The sequence below is a fragment of the Pyrenophora tritici-repentis genome, chromosome 2 (assembly GCF_003171515.1).
Source record: "Pyrenophora tritici-repentis strain M4 chromosome 2, whole genome shotgun sequence".
NCBI lineage: Eukaryota > Fungi > Ascomycota > Dothideomycetes > Pleosporales > Pleosporaceae > Pyrenophora > Pyrenophora tritici-repentis.
The window spans coordinates 1,667,056-1,684,474 of record NC_089391.1 but is presented as its reverse complement, the minus strand read 5'-3'; the positions used below and the strand labels follow the sequence as shown (position 1 = coordinate 1,684,474).

The 17,419-nt window shown below is 50.3% G+C and overlaps 4 protein-coding genes across 4 annotated transcripts; all 4 read left to right on the top strand.

Moving 5' to 3' along the window:
- Window positions 1-7,033: 7,033 nt before the first annotated feature.
- On the top strand, window positions 7,034-8,439 carry PtrM4_061070 (Peroxidase-2 domain containing protein; the record flags this gene model as incomplete). The annotated part of the gene is made up of 2 exons (XM_001932856.1): window positions 7,034-7,595; window positions 7,649-8,439. 2 exons carry the CDS (start codon window positions 7,034-7,036, stop codon window positions 8,437-8,439), a joined length of 1,353 nt encoding a protein of 450 aa, XP_001932891.1.
- Window positions 8,440-9,212: 773 nt separating this feature from the next.
- On the top strand, window positions 9,213-10,541 carry PtrM4_061060 (HRD1, HRD ubiquitin ligase complex, ER membrane component; the record flags this gene model as incomplete). Its single annotated transcript, XM_066105527.1, has 1 exon — window positions 9,213-10,541. The coding sequence occupies one exon, from the start codon at window positions 9,213-9,215 to the stop codon at window positions 10,539-10,541; it is 1,329 nt and encodes a 442-aa protein (XP_065964154.1).
- Window positions 10,542-11,454: 913 nt separating this feature from the next.
- PtrM4_061050 (BaeS, Signal transduction histidine kinase) lies at window positions 11,455-15,283 on the top strand (the record flags this gene model as incomplete). The annotated part of the gene is made up of 2 exons (XM_066105526.1): window positions 11,455-15,226; window positions 15,279-15,283. The coding sequence occupies 2 exons, from the start codon at window positions 11,455-11,457 to the stop codon at window positions 15,281-15,283; spliced, it is 3,777 nt and encodes a 1,258-aa protein (XP_065964153.1).
- A 1,057-nt stretch (window positions 15,284-16,340) lies between these two features.
- On the top strand, window positions 16,341-16,517 carry PtrM4_061040 (uncharacterized protein; the record flags this gene model as incomplete). Its single annotated transcript, XM_066105525.1, has 1 exon — window positions 16,341-16,517. One exon carries the CDS (start codon window positions 16,341-16,343, stop codon window positions 16,515-16,517), a length of 177 nt encoding a protein of 58 aa, XP_065964152.1.
- Between the last annotated feature and the right edge of the window lie 902 nt (window positions 16,518-17,419).

The following is a 17,419-nucleotide window of genomic DNA, read 5'->3' as shown; positions in this document are numbered from 1 at the left end:
CCACCAAGCTTTTCAGCCTTCCAAGGCACAAGGCAAATGAGTCGCGCCGAAGCACCATGGGCGTGCACTCTGGCCGCGGATTGACACTGGTTCACTGGTCCACTCGTACATGACATGGAGGCTAGAAATTTGATGAGGGTCAACGAGTTTTGCTGGACACGCAGACAGGCAGACGCAGTATAGATGCAGTAGGCAGTAGGCAGCACGTCAGAGCCTTGACCGGTTTTCTGGGCTTAAGCTCTCCTGCATTTACGCGTCCAAACCGCTGCACATCAGAGTGAGCCCAGCCGATAGAGCCGCCTCTAGGTTGGCCATGGCTGTCGGCTGCATCGCGGATTATGGGGGTTCGGGAGCCTGACTGTCGGGCCAGCACCGTTGCTTGAATCACCGTGTGCTGAGCTCATCTGCAACCGAGAGGGTGGATAATTAGGATAGATCCCGGCAACTATGGTAAAGGCTTACATGGGCAGGCGAATTGAAACCCGTGGAGCAGGTCAAGATATGCGGGACATGTTGGTTGCGAGCTGGCGCGTACAGTAAGTTAATGTGGGGTGTGAGAGCGGCCCACGCTGTTATTTCAAAATGCCCACACCCCAGCCAAGACGTGCTCGCACTCGCACTGGCCCGGTCGGCGGCTTTCGCGGTGCGAGTGCGAGGAGCATCACGCTCTCGCACTAAATCTGAGCGCAAACCCATAGCATTTTCTGTTTCTGCTCAAGCGCAGCGAGCGGCATCTGTCCCAGTCTCAAGATGGCGCACGAGGCTGCAGGCCAGCATCAGATAAGCGGTCCACTTGCAGCCTAGTATGCTCCGAGGACGAGGTCTAGTTACTGTAACTTGCCGCATCCTTTCGAGTGCTTCCCATGCTGGACAAGGTCTCGAAGCCGATGCTGTGAGACTCCAAATGCAGGTGCAGGCGACGGAGCATGGCGTAACATGGCATATAGCCGGTAATCACAGTCTTCGGATTGGATTGAATTGCACTGCTTACTTCGGATGAGTAGGTCCCAGGCGTCGGTATGCGTGCGAGGATGCCGTGTGGCTCCAGATGGTGTGGGTAGCATGGGTTGGATGCATGTGGCTGGAAGCGATTGCAAGGGCGAGATTTGGCTGCACTTCAGTCACGGCCCGCGCAATCACTGTGACCTAATCCGATGAAGATGTTTGCGCCGAGACACGTATGGTGTTGATGGCCAGGTCAAGGCATGGTTGCAGCGGTGGGCCAGTGTCAGCTTTGGAGCGTACAAGACACTAAGATATCGTGAGGTCGAGAGCGCCTGCCGTCAGGTCCACATATCGCGGCATGGCAGTTGCCGTGGCCAGCCAAACTTAACGTTAGTTACTGCTTCCAGCCTCGAGGTTAGAAACTGGTCCCGAAGTCAGGCCGGACGACATGATCACGACTTTGTTTCCATCAATCAACACCACGTTCCAGCTACGTGCATCGTCATTCACGGCCGTGGCTTGCCCGTTTTGCATGCTGAGGATACCGCATGTCGCTTTCTCCGAAATGACGTGCCGCGCTCCTCCTCATCCTTCTCCTCGATTGTCGGTGTCCCCGCAGACAGGTCCTTGGGATGAAGCAGGATTCAAGCGGCATCTCAGTTCCAGCAGAGTCTCCCAGCTGCAGGTAATGCCTGTCGCCAGCGGCATGGCTTGATCTGAGTACGCAACCGCAACAGTAAATCACAGCGAAGCACTTGCCGCTCCTTGGACTATTCCCCCCAGCACTTTCACACACACCCCGTCGCTTACTTCATGTGCGCCAATCTATATTCGACACCAACCTGCTCTGCTCTTCACCTATCCGACATCAACCCACAGCCTCACGGTCAGCACATGCCTGTCTCCATCTTCACATCTTGCGCGGGGCAGTTGTACGGGCTGCACCTGCCATCTGCAGGTCTAAACAAGGCTAGCGGGCTGTTCCTTCCCGTTGCTAAAGTTAGCCCGCCGGCATCCCACTCGCACCCGGCCTGTGTCGTAGCTCCCCGGCTAAACTTCCATGAGGCTGAACCAACAGAGTCTGCCTCGCCAAAAACTATCACACGCAGCACCTCATCGTCAGTATCCTCGCCATGACTCCATGCAAAATACAGACAGCCTTCTTAACCAACCCGATTAAGCCCAAGAGCGGCATGTGCGCGTGCTTTTGCGACCATGTTTGCTTTTTCTAAAGGCCCGTTCAGCCTCGCCTAGAATACCTTGCGTCTTGCGTGCAATTGCAAGACCCCTAGACGTCACAGGCTGCTGCCTCCTTCGCAGCCCGAAATTCGAACCGCGATGTCGGTATCTTCGGACTCCCACATCGCACACGCTCGCAGCTCGTGCTCTGCACGCCTAATGCCCACCGAGCCATCATTCGGCTGCGCCAACAACCGAAGCCATAAGCGCTGCCAAGCGAGCTACACCTCACCTAGACATTCACAACTTTCTCACCACCCTCATCGCCGTGCCGGCAGCTTCAATAGCACATCAGCCAATATCTTCAGCCCAACGCGCGCATCTCTGTGAAGAAGTATTGGTCGTTGTGACGCTCTCTTACACTTGTAATTTACACTACCCGGGGGCACTTGACTGGGATCCCTGATGCATTTCCACCTACTCGGTGTGCTTGACATCACCATATCTTTCTCATTCGTTTAATTGCCGCCCGACTACTGCAGCTTACTCTTCTTTGTCATCCACGCATGGACAATGGGTTTTGTGCCTGTTGCAGCCACTACAAACTCCATCGCGAATGCCAACCACGCGACTGGACTCTCTCACTCACTCGATGCACGTGGCCACCTCACCAACTGCATCCCTGAATTTGGCGCTGAGGTGAGATGTGGCCCACGTGACGACCCAATATCGCATACTGAGACACGGTGACATTGAGCAATCTCTTCATCACGGCAGCGGTTGCACGTATGGCTATTGGACAATCCGAGAAGGCTAGACAACGCTCATGCGACCATGCAGGGACAAATGCCACAGGCTAAAATATTTCAAAGTAAGCCGCCTGCCTTGTAGGTTCAACGGCCGCCACAACGGCTGTTGGGGATGAATCTTCAGTCCATACAGCAGATCTAAACATCTAGACCCAGCATGGATGTGATATTGAAACAAGTTGCGAGCGCTTGTTACGGAGTAAGAATTCTGTACAAGGATATGCGCTATCAGCGGTTATGATGATGCCAACACAGTGGCATCCATGGTTGGATGAATGCACTGCTGCGGCAAAGATGCCTACACATGCGGAGTGATGGCCTCTATAGCCCACGTCTCCTCTCTTCCAACATCATACTACTGACAGCGGTCGCATATATGGCCATCGATCAGCACAGAAAATTTTGTTTGTCAAGTGAGGGGCTCCCAGCAACTCCGATGACACGACATGCCCCGTTTCGTATGGCGCAGTACAGCGGACGCTACCAACCGCGCCGCCATCTCCAACAGCTACTAGGACCGTCGTCTTCAACTTCAACTCGTCATCGCATGTTGGTTCAACACGGCACTGTGCCTTTACGGGATCATCCGCTTCGGTAGAGCGCAGCGCTCCGGGCCTTCTCGCTGTGCCTCATGCAGAATTCACGCCTCATCCGTTTCTTCCGCTGTGCTAAAAATGCTCAGCACTTTGATATTCGTTTTACGTAGGACTTTTCGGGGCTTCGAGGTCCGCCGTGCCGCATCGCCACGACACCGCGTTGCCACTATCTGCCTCAGCAGTGAGTCCAACCAAGAACGTTCCGAAGATGAGCTACGCTCTTTAGGCGAAGTTTCCTCTACCTCTGAGCTCAATTCAAGGTGTTGGGGGAGTTTCAAAATGGGGTCTGAAGCCACTGAAACGCGCGTTCTCTGTGTGCCGTCAACCCACACGATCGGCACATGATTCAGTTGGCTTGATGGCCATACGAAGCACGCCCCATGTTTTTCACGTCCATTCACGGCTACCTACTACATAGTCCACTATGCAGCAGTGACAGTGCAGTGATGGCGGAGCTGCGCCAGCGCGAATCGGACCGAAAGGGGATGACTTTGCCTCTCGCTGCTGCCTGGGAAGCACCCATGATGTGGAAATTTTGCAACGATCAGTGCAAGTTTTCAAGTGAGTCAGGAGACAAGAAGGGAATGGCGAGTAGCGGTTTGCTGGACTGAATAGTTGACTAATGGTGATGTTGAAGTCAGACATGACGCAGACGGATTGGAAATTTGATTTGGGATATTCGTTCCGATGAAGAAGTAAATTAGTCTATATCGTGGCAATGGGACACGTTTTCAGTGTTGATATTGGTCATCCGAGAACTTCATCTGCTCCCCTTGGTTGATAATCATCTTACCTTCTGACTGATATCCTATTTGCCGCTCTTTACTCTTTCCTTTTCCCTCTTTCACCCCATCTACATTACTATGACTTCCGGCTTAACTACATAAGCACTTATTTTAACAATCCATAACTTTTTTGACCCGTATTTTCCACAAATCCGACATTGGAATATCCACATTGACGATTGCGTACAAAACAATCAGTTTAACACGCGAGTTCCATGACAATAGATCTCTAGAAATCGGCGCGTGACGTACAAACGAACAGTCTACGAAGTGATAAGGTGTTCAAATCAATATTCTGAACATGTTGGTAGATTACTATATCGCCTCTCGCAGTGCACTGTTGCTTGCCTTAAGCTCCTTCTTCAAGGGTGTACGTCGAATTTGAGTTGGAGAGTACAAGAGGCTGTTATATAAATATCGTATCAGAAACTGTATCAGAAACTTACCTCAACCTAACTCAGGCATGTGAGAAGATGCACTTGGCGAGTAGACTAGCGGGGGTCCAGCGACGATAGTAGGGTGGTGGTTTGAATCGCTGAGATGGATGGAAATGACTGCTATAGTCATGGCCGGAAGATGTGAAGCGTAAACTTGGTTTTTTTTCCTGGTTAGATGTGCAGAGGAAGTGGCTGTTTGTGATTCGGGTAGTAGAGGTGGGTAACTTTTGTTTTTAGTGGCTGAGTAAAGTTGTTTTACAAGGTTTCTTGTGAAGTTCAAGGCATATTGGGCTTATAATGATGTTTTCTGTCGTTTTCAACGATTAATAAGCATGATAGTCTTACATAGATGAGAAGTGAGTGTTGAACAGTGGCCCTGATCCTACGGAATTTTCATGTCTAAGAAACACGCGCATTCATCCTCGCCGTAGAGCCCTCGTCATTCTACTTCTCCCTTGACGCTGCTGACGCAGGCCTTTTGCGCATGCTACAGACTTCCTGGATAACAGATTGAGGGACACGCCATTTTTCATTTTCATCGAAGACTTCCAAGATCCTTGTATTCGGAAATTATGCATGAGCGTTGGCGACCGTTATTCACGCCTCAGAGTAGCGATAGGCCAGGCTTTCCCCCAGCATAAAAACCAAGTATCTTCCGGTCGCAACGTTCGGACTTATTATAAGCCGGTGAAAAAGAAACGACAGAATAAGCAAGAGGAGATCGGCATGCTAGATCGATATGTTTGCGTTTCCGCCACTGCGCCTCCGATTGCAGATATTCCATTTCAGTAGCAAAAGGCGCCCAGTATTTCTGTTCTTGTGGTTACATCCCTTTCGATCAAGAGTCAGACCGCCATGTCGACTCGCGTTCGGGTTGAAGATGATGCTAGCGCGGGTGATCGACACGTCTAGCTACTCTGCGGCATCACATTGACGTCAGAACTCGGCCCTCTTCTCCTTTCCCGCTACCAGACAAACCTAATAAGTAAGGAACTAACGGCATCGAGCCAGAACGCAAAAGTGTAAACTTTCGCATCATCTCAGAAAAGACCTCGATACAGTAGCCTCAGATTCCATTCACGCCCGATCGACAATCCCCGGTCCGAGCACCCTTGTACGGGAATCTCAAAGCCCGTCCTTCCAAGGTTATGAGCGGCAGGTACATGCAGTATACCAATAGTCCTCTGCAGCTTACTGACATAAGTTGCATCCTTCTAGAAACCAAGTACGTTAGTCAATGCCCATTTATCAGTTGCAGTGCAGGAATCGCTTTCAATACATGAAATGCAAGCCACTATGTAAATCGCATCGCCGAGAGACGAAATTCGATCATCTCGATCACGGCACTTGGACATCCCCCTGCATGCCATGGTATTGAACCGGAGCTAGTCCCTCACCAGCTCAAAGTCTCCGCTACATAATAGAATGCAACTATGATTCACCTACCGGAGCTAGAACTATTGAGTTGCAACAAGGTCCAACCTGCCTAGAAGAAGAACCGGGATGTGCAAGAGCACTAGACTAATCGCTGTATCATCATGGTCTGGCCGTTCATCATATAGTGAGATTTGATTCCCTCAATGCATCATGTTCACAGTCTACTACTCACATCAGGCACGACTCGGTATCCCCGGATCTTTGCCAAGGCTTGCGGACTATCATCCGCATCTTGACTGACTCGAACTGTCCGGCACCCGGCGAGATAGACCAGTCGGCCCGCTATTACCATGGACCAGGTACTACAGCATGCCAATGACAGCGCCTCCTTTGTCATCGCCATATCCAAATTCATCCCTGGGAACTCATCCTTGTTGTTGAGCTGAGTGCCAACCTGTTTATGTGGATATGAGGTAGATTTTCGGAAATCTGTGGCGTTCACTAGCCACGTTTCAGGCTAGAAGAGTACAATACGAGTAAATCAACAAAGTGTAATTGGGTCGTTGTTACTCTCCGCAGCCATGTTAGCATCATCGGTAACGAATGCAAAGGCCCGATCTGATGCTTCCCGTCCTGCATGGAGATCTTGATGGGTATTTTCTACAAGCACAAGTGGTAGGGTATGCTGCATCTTCGGCGACTAGTGTTGTAGATCATTCTTGACGTGGACATGCGCGGAAAGTATCTACCGAAATGACTTTGAACACGGTAAGATGTCACACAAAATGTAGAATGCCTGATGGACCTATAAATGTACCCCGCCCTGTGCCCTCCAATAAGTCTTCAACCAGCAAGTGCTCCTTTCCTCCTCCCCTCACAGCACATCAGTTTGTGCTTTCAGCATCATGAGGCTCACTCAAGCGGTCACTCTGGCCCTGCCAGCCATCGTCGCTGCTTACCCCGGCATGATGGGCGCCAACTCCCGTGGGGAAATGGAGGAATACCTTCGAGCCGAGATGGCGCGCGAACAACTGGAGAACCGCGCTGCTGAGCCTGAGGGTGGTCTTCTCTCAGGGTTGTTGGACCCGATTGGAGACCTTGTCGGTGGTCTCTTGACCTCAGTCGGCAATGCCATTGTCAAGCAAGACAACAAGCGCCCCGAGCCCGGCTACGAGTTCAAAGCTCCAGGCCCCAACGACTCCCGTGGTCCATGCCCTGGCTTGAATCTTCTCGCTAATTATGGATACCTTCCCCGCGATGGTTACGTCAACTTCGGACAGGTTCTGGCTGCCACCGCCCGAGGCTTCAACATGGCTACCGATCTTGCCACGGTCCTTGCGACTTTTGCTGTTTTGGGTTCTGGAGACCTTGATGGACTTTCGTTCTACCTTGGCGCGGGAAAGAACGGGATTGGTGGCCTAAACCGTCACTCCGTTGTTGAGGCTGATGTCTCTCCTAATCGTGAAGGTATGTTGTTATCGTTCTTTGCTCATTCTAATGCATTAGCTCACATCAACTAGACTACTACAACGGTTGCGGTGACAACCACCATCTATCGTCTCGCTTGGTGAAGCAGATGGTCGGCTTTGCTGCCCAAGACCCCAAGAAGGAGTTCAACATGAACGTCATGGCCGAGCACTACGCCCAGTCCGCCAGCTTCAGCAAGAACAACAACCCCTTCCTCTACTATTTCCCCTTTCCCCAGATCGTTTCCCTTGGTGCCTTTGCCTTCTACCCTCAGTTTTTCTCCAACGGAACTTATGGCGCAGGCGGAGTACCAAACTACAAGAGCATCATGAGCATCATTGGCGCGGAGTACGACGCAAAGACCAAGGAGTTCAAGTACGTTCCTGAGCGCTGGCCTGAGGACTGGTATCGTCGCGATACACCCTACGGCGCTGTTCAAACCGTCGTTGACGGCTTTCTCAACATCTACCCCCGCAACATCATTGTGCCTGCAGCCGCGCAAGTTGGCACCCCGAATCTGAGCGTGCAGGCTTTGCTCTGCGATGTCTACCAGGGTATCAACTCCATCACCCCTCTTATACTTGGCGGTACCGAGGAGAATCTGGCCAAGGGCGTTTCTTGGGCTCTTTCCGTTTTGGATCCCATCCTCAGCAAGACGGCGCTGGGTTGCCCCGACAGTGTCATCTCGCCTAACCTATTGTTCCCCAACTCGCAGCGAGAGGGTGGCCCAATCAACCCGCCTGTGGTTCCTTCGGATGCCTGGACTGGCGACAACGTGTACAACAAGGTGTACTTTGGTGGCGAATCGCTGCCTATAAAGCCTGAGTGCAGACATTCAAACTAGATGAGTTGGAATGTGGGGATAGGAGATCTTAATGCTCAAAATTTAAACAATTTTGTAATGTCTTTTTGTAATACGATACCAACCCACTTTTTATGCAAGAGCTATGGCTTCCATTTCGAATAATTGGGCTAGTGACGTGATTGATGTGCATTGTTTGGCCATGATTGCGCATCAAGTTGATTGCGGGCAATTAAATTGTCGCGGGCAACGAGATGATATATATTCGAGTAGCCCGTTCCCGATGCAACCATTCTGCAAGGGTATATGTTCTATGTATACTGCAAGTTCTAATACTAGTTTTAAAAAAACTCTATACATTCATAAAGGTCTACCGAGTAGAATGTTGGGAGGTGCCACCTGTATAGGCTAGATAGAATCCGTGCATATGATATCATGTGACACACTCGCTTCGACCTATACCGTCACCACTCCAAGGCACCAACCGCGAAGAAAAAACCCCCAAATCCTTTTTAACAGTACTTCATCTGACCCTCCGTTGACTACCTCACAGCAAAAACGCTTTCCTAAACTGTACACTCGATGGATGGGAAGTACAGGAGGTGAATTCTTTCGTGTGCGCACGAAAGTTTTTCATACCCTCCACATTACCACGGTACCCACCCTTGGCGTACCAAACTATTGAATATCGGTTACATGGTTGTGACGAGAGCTCTACTAAGTTTTTCACTCTTATCTTTCTCACTCTTACATTCTTCACTCTTACCTCCCCTCCATAGACACAGCTCCCTAAAGTTGAACTCTCTCCAACCAACATGGAGTACACAGCATCTAAACCACTCGGACAGGAAACCCTCGAATGCCTCGGTATTCTACTTTTGGCCACAGACAACACACACGCTGCGCGTACGGAGGTTTTCTGCGCCTTTGACAAGATTTTTCATATAGCAGCATACAAAAGATCAGAACCTTGGACTACACCTAAAGAACTAGCAGAGAACATTTGGGAAGAGCGCCTGCAAATGCGTGTTGCCACACCATCCAACTTCTTCAATCATGTATGGGAGGAAATATTGTTGGTCCTAAATGAGTTCTACATTTATCTCAAAGATAAAGAGACACGCACAGAACCTTTCATGGGGCTACGCATGGTTCCACATACCAGGTTCCTCTTGAAGATGCTTCAGAGCGGCTACAATGGCCAACTCGCGGACTTCGCTACCGAGCTGGGAGAGGAGCAGCCGCCTTATGCCGACCCGCCGAGCAACTTGGATGAGATTATTGACCAGCGGAAACACGTTGACCACTTTCCCGCCATGGAAGATGTGTTGCTCGAATGCCAGCAGAATAAGCACGTTGGATTAGCTGCCATTCAGGTGCTCCTCCACGAAGTCGCTTATACCTGTAGCCTGTTTGCGCAAACAGAATGCAATCCCTACGACGACGTTCTGGAATATTTTGCCTCGTACCGCATCAGGCAGCTATGCTACATCTTCTCCAATCCTACAAGTCGCTTAGATCTAAAATCACGTACGTACTGCGCATCCATGAACTACCGCGGTATCGTCGACTTCGTTGTGCTCCAGGCAAGTGAATTGCTTGAGCACTGTGACAGGAAGCTTCTGAGCTGGATGATGTATGCATGGTTTATGCGCTGTGTAGCGTACACATTCGGCGTTGATACCCACCAATACCTCATTGCAAACTTCTACCGTAAAATCGGCCTCGAGGAGGTGGCGGACCCGGAAGCTTATGCAATCGAGAATTTTACGCCGGAAGGTCTCAAGGATAGGTGCATTCCAGGGCCTATGGTGCAGCAGTGGCAACAATACAGTATCGTTCTGCAAGATGTGCAGTTTGAAGCTACCGGGCCACGTATTCAAATTAAGCATATGGCGAAGCCGGTGCAGCCGTTGGGCGATTCAGCATGTGCGGTCTGTTTGGAGGTGTTTGACATTCGGAAGGCGGCAATGGTGGCGTGGAAGGTGGTGTGTGGCCATACATTCCATGCGCCGTGTTTAAAAGAGATGGTGAATAGGATTGAGCCCAACAGCAATTCCTGTCCGCTGTGTAGGAGGAAGATTTGTAGTGCGAGGGAGCGGAGTGCTATCGTGCAGGTTTCTGACGAGGAAGACACGGATTAAAAGGGTCTCAGGCGAGTTGATGAGAGGGGAAGATTGGAAAGACAGAGGCGGATGAGATGGAGATGCCTTGAGACATGGAGCTTGCATAGTTGTGATGGCAGTTGCACGGGATGTTGATAAGTATACACCGATATGCGTTTAGTAATGCCGGAATGAAGCAATCACATGCAATGAAATTTGCTTAATTGTCTAAATACTAAACCAAGCGTCCTTGAACATGTGACAGATGTTCCTTTTTCCTTCCTGGCCATTCTTGTCATTAGAGAACAAAGAAATCGCACAACTGTCATGCTAAGCCAAAGGGTACGTGAGGGCTCGTACGAGTAGGCTCGTAATTTCATCGTTGTGTGGTCGTACCAAGACATGCACAGACGAGATACGAACTGTGTCATACGATTGCCATCCTGTGTTAGGAGGTTGGATAGGGGGGTGAAAGAGACCGTGTTTCAGTAGATAAAGTTAAGCATGTACTAAGCTGTATGCAGACTAGTGAGCCAAATTCCTTGTGCAGATCCACGTGCTTGGGATATGGATCGCCACAGGGCTTCAAGGTGGCAGGGCCGACTTGACAAGTTGACGGGAAGCTTCACTATGAACCAACAGAGGCAAGCTTCTTATCGAAACAATAGCTCTCTGCTATGGCTACTAATCCCTTGTAAGAGAAGCATAGTAACCAATGACGTCATTCTTAGATCGCGGCGATTGAGTCTAGGTTAGCGGGCCAGCTCAGTCATCCAGTATTATGGCGACGGAAGACATCGAAGCGCCTAGGCTTGGCCATATTAGCTTTTTAGATGCGGAAAGGAAGCTAGGTCCGTTGCTATCATCGATAAACTCATTGTAACTCACTCGTCTCCAATGTGGTGGTTGTGTGCCCTTTTACCCTCTCCTGACCAACGTTGCACCGGATGCAATGGCCTCGAACGGGCAGCTACCCGCACAGCACCACATACACAAGACGGCCGAATATGTGCGACAGTCGATGCGATCAGACGCGGAGCCTAAAACAGAGGTAGCGAGCGGAGATATAGCCGCTGTCACACTGCTCGAGGCCCTCGACTGCGACCACCGCCCGTCTTTCGCCGTTCGCGTACCACCGCATCCAAATCACGACGAATGGCTCGACCTCGTATACTCGAATACGGCACTGCACGCTGTTGGTGGACTTTTGGCAAAAATAACAGGAAAAGACGCGACGAGTGTCTTTGCTGAGGGTTCAAGGACGCAACTGGCTTTTAGGAACTGGGTCTGCGGTCGGGCTATCCAAGGCGACCCATTATGGCGGGGACCTGCATACACGTATGAGGGACATGTATGGAATGCCATAACCATAGGGCGCTACAGGATAATCAGTGGAATACCGACGCTTCTACTGTGGGTTAACACGTCGCTAAGCGCAAAGGGCAACCGTCAAATACAGGCGCCACCCAACAAATCCTGTACAGACGCGCAGTCACCCTACTCACTACCTCCACCAAGTTCACCACATGAAGAGCCGAGCAATGGCGCTGTCTTATCTCCGAGACACACTAAACATGCATCGTTTGACGGCATGTTGCATGTACTCCCATCGGGTGTAAGATCCAGCCCCCACACCGACTATTTTCGCAGCGTGGATTGGGCAAATACACCGCTCGGTCCAATGCAATCATGGTCTTCGGATCTGCGCTGCATGGCAAACATGGTACTAAGCAATACCGCTCCAGCTGTTTTGTTCTGGGGTGAACATCTGATAATGCTGTACAACGAACCGTATATCCGACTACTTGGCCATCTTCATCCTTGCATGGGCAAGAGCATTCGCACTGAGGCTCCTGAGCATTGGATCTCTTTTGAGCCTATGGTACACCACATCAAAGCTACCGGTGAGCCTATGGCTGAATCCGATATGCTCTTGTTCATCGACAAAGATGGCTTCCTTGAAGAGACGCACTGGTGCTTTCAGTTTGTGCCAATCTCGGATCGCCATGGCCGTGTTACAGCCTATTATCAAAGCTTTTACGAACTCACAAGTCACCGTCTCCTCGAGCGCCGCGTATCTAGCTTGGTGGCTATGGGCACACTGAGCGCTGATGCAAGAGATTTCCCGTCCTTTTGGAACACGACTTTACGCTCGTTAAGCTTGAACGACAAAGATGTCCCATTTGCTCTCTTGTATGCCGCTGAACGACACGTGAGTGCTGAAATGCCGTCAATGACATCGCCAGGCAGCATTCCCCCGTTGGATGGTTGTATCCTGAAAGGTACCATTGGCGTCGCTGCCAACCACCCAATCGCACCCACCAACATCAATATCAATGACGACTCTTATGTCCTGCACCCTGCTATTCTGCGCGCCGCACAGTCTGGGAAAGCCACAGTTGTACATTTGGATGATCTTCCGGAACCCAGCAGGGTTTTGGAGGGAATCGAATGGAGAGGTTATGCCGATCCTTGTCGTATCCTTATCGTATGCCCCATCATTCCCACAACTGGCAATCAAGTCGAAGGCTTTCTCATCATTGGAATTAATCCGCGCCGACCTTTCGACGAAGATTACCAGCAATACCTCCATGTTATGGTCCGACTGCTCGCTACGTCCCTGGCATCGATCGTTTTGTTTGAAGAGGAAGTCCGCCAAAGGGAAAAGGATATCATTCAGGCTACCCAGATCCAGGAACAACTCATGGCTGAGATACAGCTCAAAGAAAACAGGTTCCAACGATTTGCGGAGCGTTCCGACGTAGCCATCTTCATAACCGATCCTGCTGGCGCTTATACATATCGGAATCAGCGCTGGTATGAGATATTTGAGGTCGCTTCGGCCGATACGAATGCCACAGAAGCATGGTTCAGGATCGCATTTGAGGAAGACCTGCCCTATTGCGAATCTCTTTTCTGGAAGCTGGCCACAGAACACCAATCCGTATGCTTTGAGCTGCGGACTAGGATGCCTTTCATACCGCCTTCTAATGATTGCGAACAGGAACCCGAAGACACTCAACACTTTCGATGGATACTATGTTCGGCTTATCCAGAACTAAGCCCAGATGGCGAGTTGATAGAGATAGTCGGCAACGTCACTGATATCTCGAAACAGAAGTGGGCCGAGGGTATTCAAAAACTTCGTACAGACAGCGCGCTTCAAGGCAAACAACATCTAGAACACTTTATCGACACCACCTCGCATGAGATGCGTAATCCGCTGAGTGCAATCATGCAATGTGCAGATTCCATCACCTCCTCATACGGGAAAGACGGTCGTCTGTCGCCAGCAGTTGGCGCCATGTCCTCCTTTCTAGCATCTACCCTGGATGCGGCTCAGACTATTTCCCAATGTGCTCAGCACATGAGACATATCGTGGATGACATACTCACCATCTCCAAACTCGACTCAGGTCTACTTGACATGACTCCCGTCATTGCGCAACCAGAGAACGTTGCTAGACATGCCGTCAAAATGTTCGATGCTGAAGCAAGAGCTGCGGGCATCGAACTTTCGCTGGTGGTTGGGAAGTCCTACCGCGATTTAGAGGTTGATTGGGCGTCCTTGGATCCGACACGAGTGTTACAAATCCTTATTAATCTCCTCACGAACGCCATCAAGTTCACACGGCTTGAACAACAGACTAGAATGGTCAAGGTTACTCTCACAGCAAGTGCAACTGAGCCCAAATCAGTCCCGGACGGAATACAATATAACGACGAAAGGTTGATAGGAAACGATCATCACCTGGAAGAGGACTGGAAGAGCGGGCAAGAGTTGATTTTCTTGCAATTCTTTGTCAGTGACACTGGCAGGGGTCTCTCGGAAGAGGAGAAGAGCACTCTCTTCACCCGCTTTTCGCAAGCCTCACCTCGGACTCATATCCACTATGGAGGTTCTGGTCTGGGATTGTTTATCTCAAGACGTCTTACTGAACTTCAGGGCGGTGCTATCGGTGTCTCCAGTGCACCAGGCAAAGGCAGTACTTTTGCGTTTTACATCAAAACACGTCGAGCCAGCCCTACATCGTCACGGAAAGGCAGCCTACCGCACGTGTTCCCCGAAGATGTCAAGCACAGACCACAGATGCCACAGGCAGGCCGGTCACGACCTACACAGCTCCAACGCGCCTTCACAAGCGAATTTGATCGACGGTCAAACTCCCCAGGCTCTGTTTTCCGACGACAGTCTTCAGACTCCAGCTCGATGCCAACTCTGATCGAACACGCTCATGTCAATCCCGAATCCCTTGGTCTTCCCGAAGGTCCCGACCTGCAGGAACTCCAGCGCACAAATAGCATACCTGAGACTTTGCATGTTCTTATCGTAGAGGACAACCTAGTCAACCAGCGCGTGCTCAGCAAGCAATTGCGCAACTTCGGCTGCGTCGTCAGTGTAGCGAACCACGGCCGAGAAGCCCTCGAATTCTTACCGAAGACTACATTCTGGAATCACAACCACCCAATGTCCGACGAACGTGCGCGAAGCGATTCTCTGAATACACCTTTTGCAGAGCCCATATGTACGGACCAAGAAGAGGAACAGCCCATCGCACTGAGTCTCATACTCATGGACTGGGAGATGCCGATCATGAATGGACTTACTGCAGTGTCCGAGATTCGCAAGCTGGAAGAATCCGGCTTGTTGAAAGGTCGGATCCCTGTCATTGGTGTCACGGCCAACGTGAGAAAGCAGCAAATTGACATGGCTATGGCGGCGGGTATGGATGATGTGGTTGGTAAACCTTTTAGGGTAGCAGAGTTGCTGTTGAGGATGAAGGATGTCATTGCTGTTTTGGGGAGTGATGGCGTTATGAAATCGCCGGGGATGGGTGGGTATACCAGCTGGGGATGAAGCAGAAGAATAGGAGAGGGGATACGATGAGTTGGTATTCCTACAGAGGGACATGCCTCACTAGGGAGGGATTGGGCATATGATCATCAGGTTGACGGGGCGACCATGGATATTGAGGTAACTTAGGCGGAGCCAAAAGCCCTATCTAGAGTTCTTGGTGACAGGATGGAAGCGCAGGATCTAGCTTGCGACTCACATACAAGACAAGCCCTATAGGATTTGTCGCAAATCTGCCAAGCTCTGAGCGAAATAGCTCGTTTTCCAAAACTTCTGCAACGAGAATACTATAAGATTTGAACCGGAACCGTGAGTGGGCTTATAGCCGCAAATACCGTTGTACACGTTCCCACTGCAAGTATCTGGCGCCATCATAACCGCCCGGTGAATTGAATTCAACATGCATTAGCGCACCGTTTTACCCTGGTCTCTTTCCTTTTCTGCTTCTGTGTTCTAGCATATATACTCCGGAATACCTACGTAGTTCGTGCAGTGCGAGAATTTGTACGAAATCATTTCTTGCCTTTTACCAGAAGTGACCGCGAGTCCCGCACACAGACTTGTCATTAAGCAAACGCGTTTGAATAGTTTGCTTGATTTGCTTGACTATAAGCAAATTAAACAAACCAAACGCTGCCTATAGAAATATACAAACAAATCAAACGTACGATCGAAATTTGTTTAGTTTGTTTGACTGTTTGACTAATATTACATAGCGAGCTGTTCTATAGATGATGTCCTAAGGTGTTTTAAGATCGACTTTAATGATGTTTTTGAGATAGCGGAGGTAGCAATTTCGCGATAGTTTTCTTGTGTTGCATCTGGCTTAGTTATCATATAACTACACGAGCGTCGCTAGCCGTCGATAACCGCTATCTTATATCCTATCTCCTATCTTCTATATCGCTGTTAGCCATCTTTTGCAGCTACACTACCGTCTCTACAGCACGTTTTAGTGTTTCTCGTTGCCTAACACGCCGAAAATGCCGCTTCGTAACCTAAAACGCGCCGCCGAGGGCACCCCTGGCCCCCACGGCCCCCACAAGCGCGCCAAAACAGCTAAAGGCAGTGCATCGCAGCCTATCCTAATAGACGATTCGCAGCCTAAGCTGTCTATCCGCACCTTGCTACGTAAAGCCCTAGCTGCTGCAGCAAGCTAGGCCACCGAAGACGCGCCGTTCGAGTCGCAGTTGCGCGACGCTATACTAGAAGCTACTATACAACCGCTGGCTAAGGGTAGTAGGGCTGCTACGGAGGCTACAAGTGAGGCTATCGAAGGCGGGGATAATACTAGCTTTAATAACGAGTTTACGGACAACTTTGACGGCATTAATTAGAAGCGTTTACCGCGTTTTACGAAGCCGCTGCGTACGTTGAAGCGTAACAAAAGTTAGGTATATCAGTACGGTTACCGCGTTGCCTCTCTCCTTGAGCCTCATCGTACGTTCTTTGTTTGCAAATACTGCTATTATCGTAAGATCTTTTGCGCCTATCCAGAGGTTACAAAGTCGACTAGTAACGCTATTAACTACCTCGCGTAGAAGCTACTTGGCCACGGCTACGATCGCAAGGGCAAACTAGATTCGATTACACTACCGCGAGGCCAAACGACGCTTAAGATAATGACTAAGGGCGGTGTCGATGTACCTTAAGGCGTCGCTAACGAGCTCGGAAACTTCGACGTACAGCGCTTTCGATACGCCGCTGTTACGTGGCTTGTCGACAATAACTACCCTCTCCGCGAGTTCGAAACGCCTGCGTTTAGGCAGATAATAGAGTTTGCTAACCCGGAGGCAGCTAACACGCTGTAGGTAAGTCATAACAGTGTAGCTAGCTTCGTAATAAGGCTGTATCGCTATATAGAGCCGCAGGTTGTTTAGATGCTCTCGTCGGCTATTAGTAAAATCTATATAAGCTTCGATAGCTAGACGATAAAAGGCGGCAAGCGCGGCTTCTTTAGAGTTGTTGCTTATTTTGCTGACGCCGACGGCACTATTAAGGACCTACCTATCGCGCTGCCTCAGCTTACGGGCGCCCACACGGGCGAGAGGATAGCTAAAGT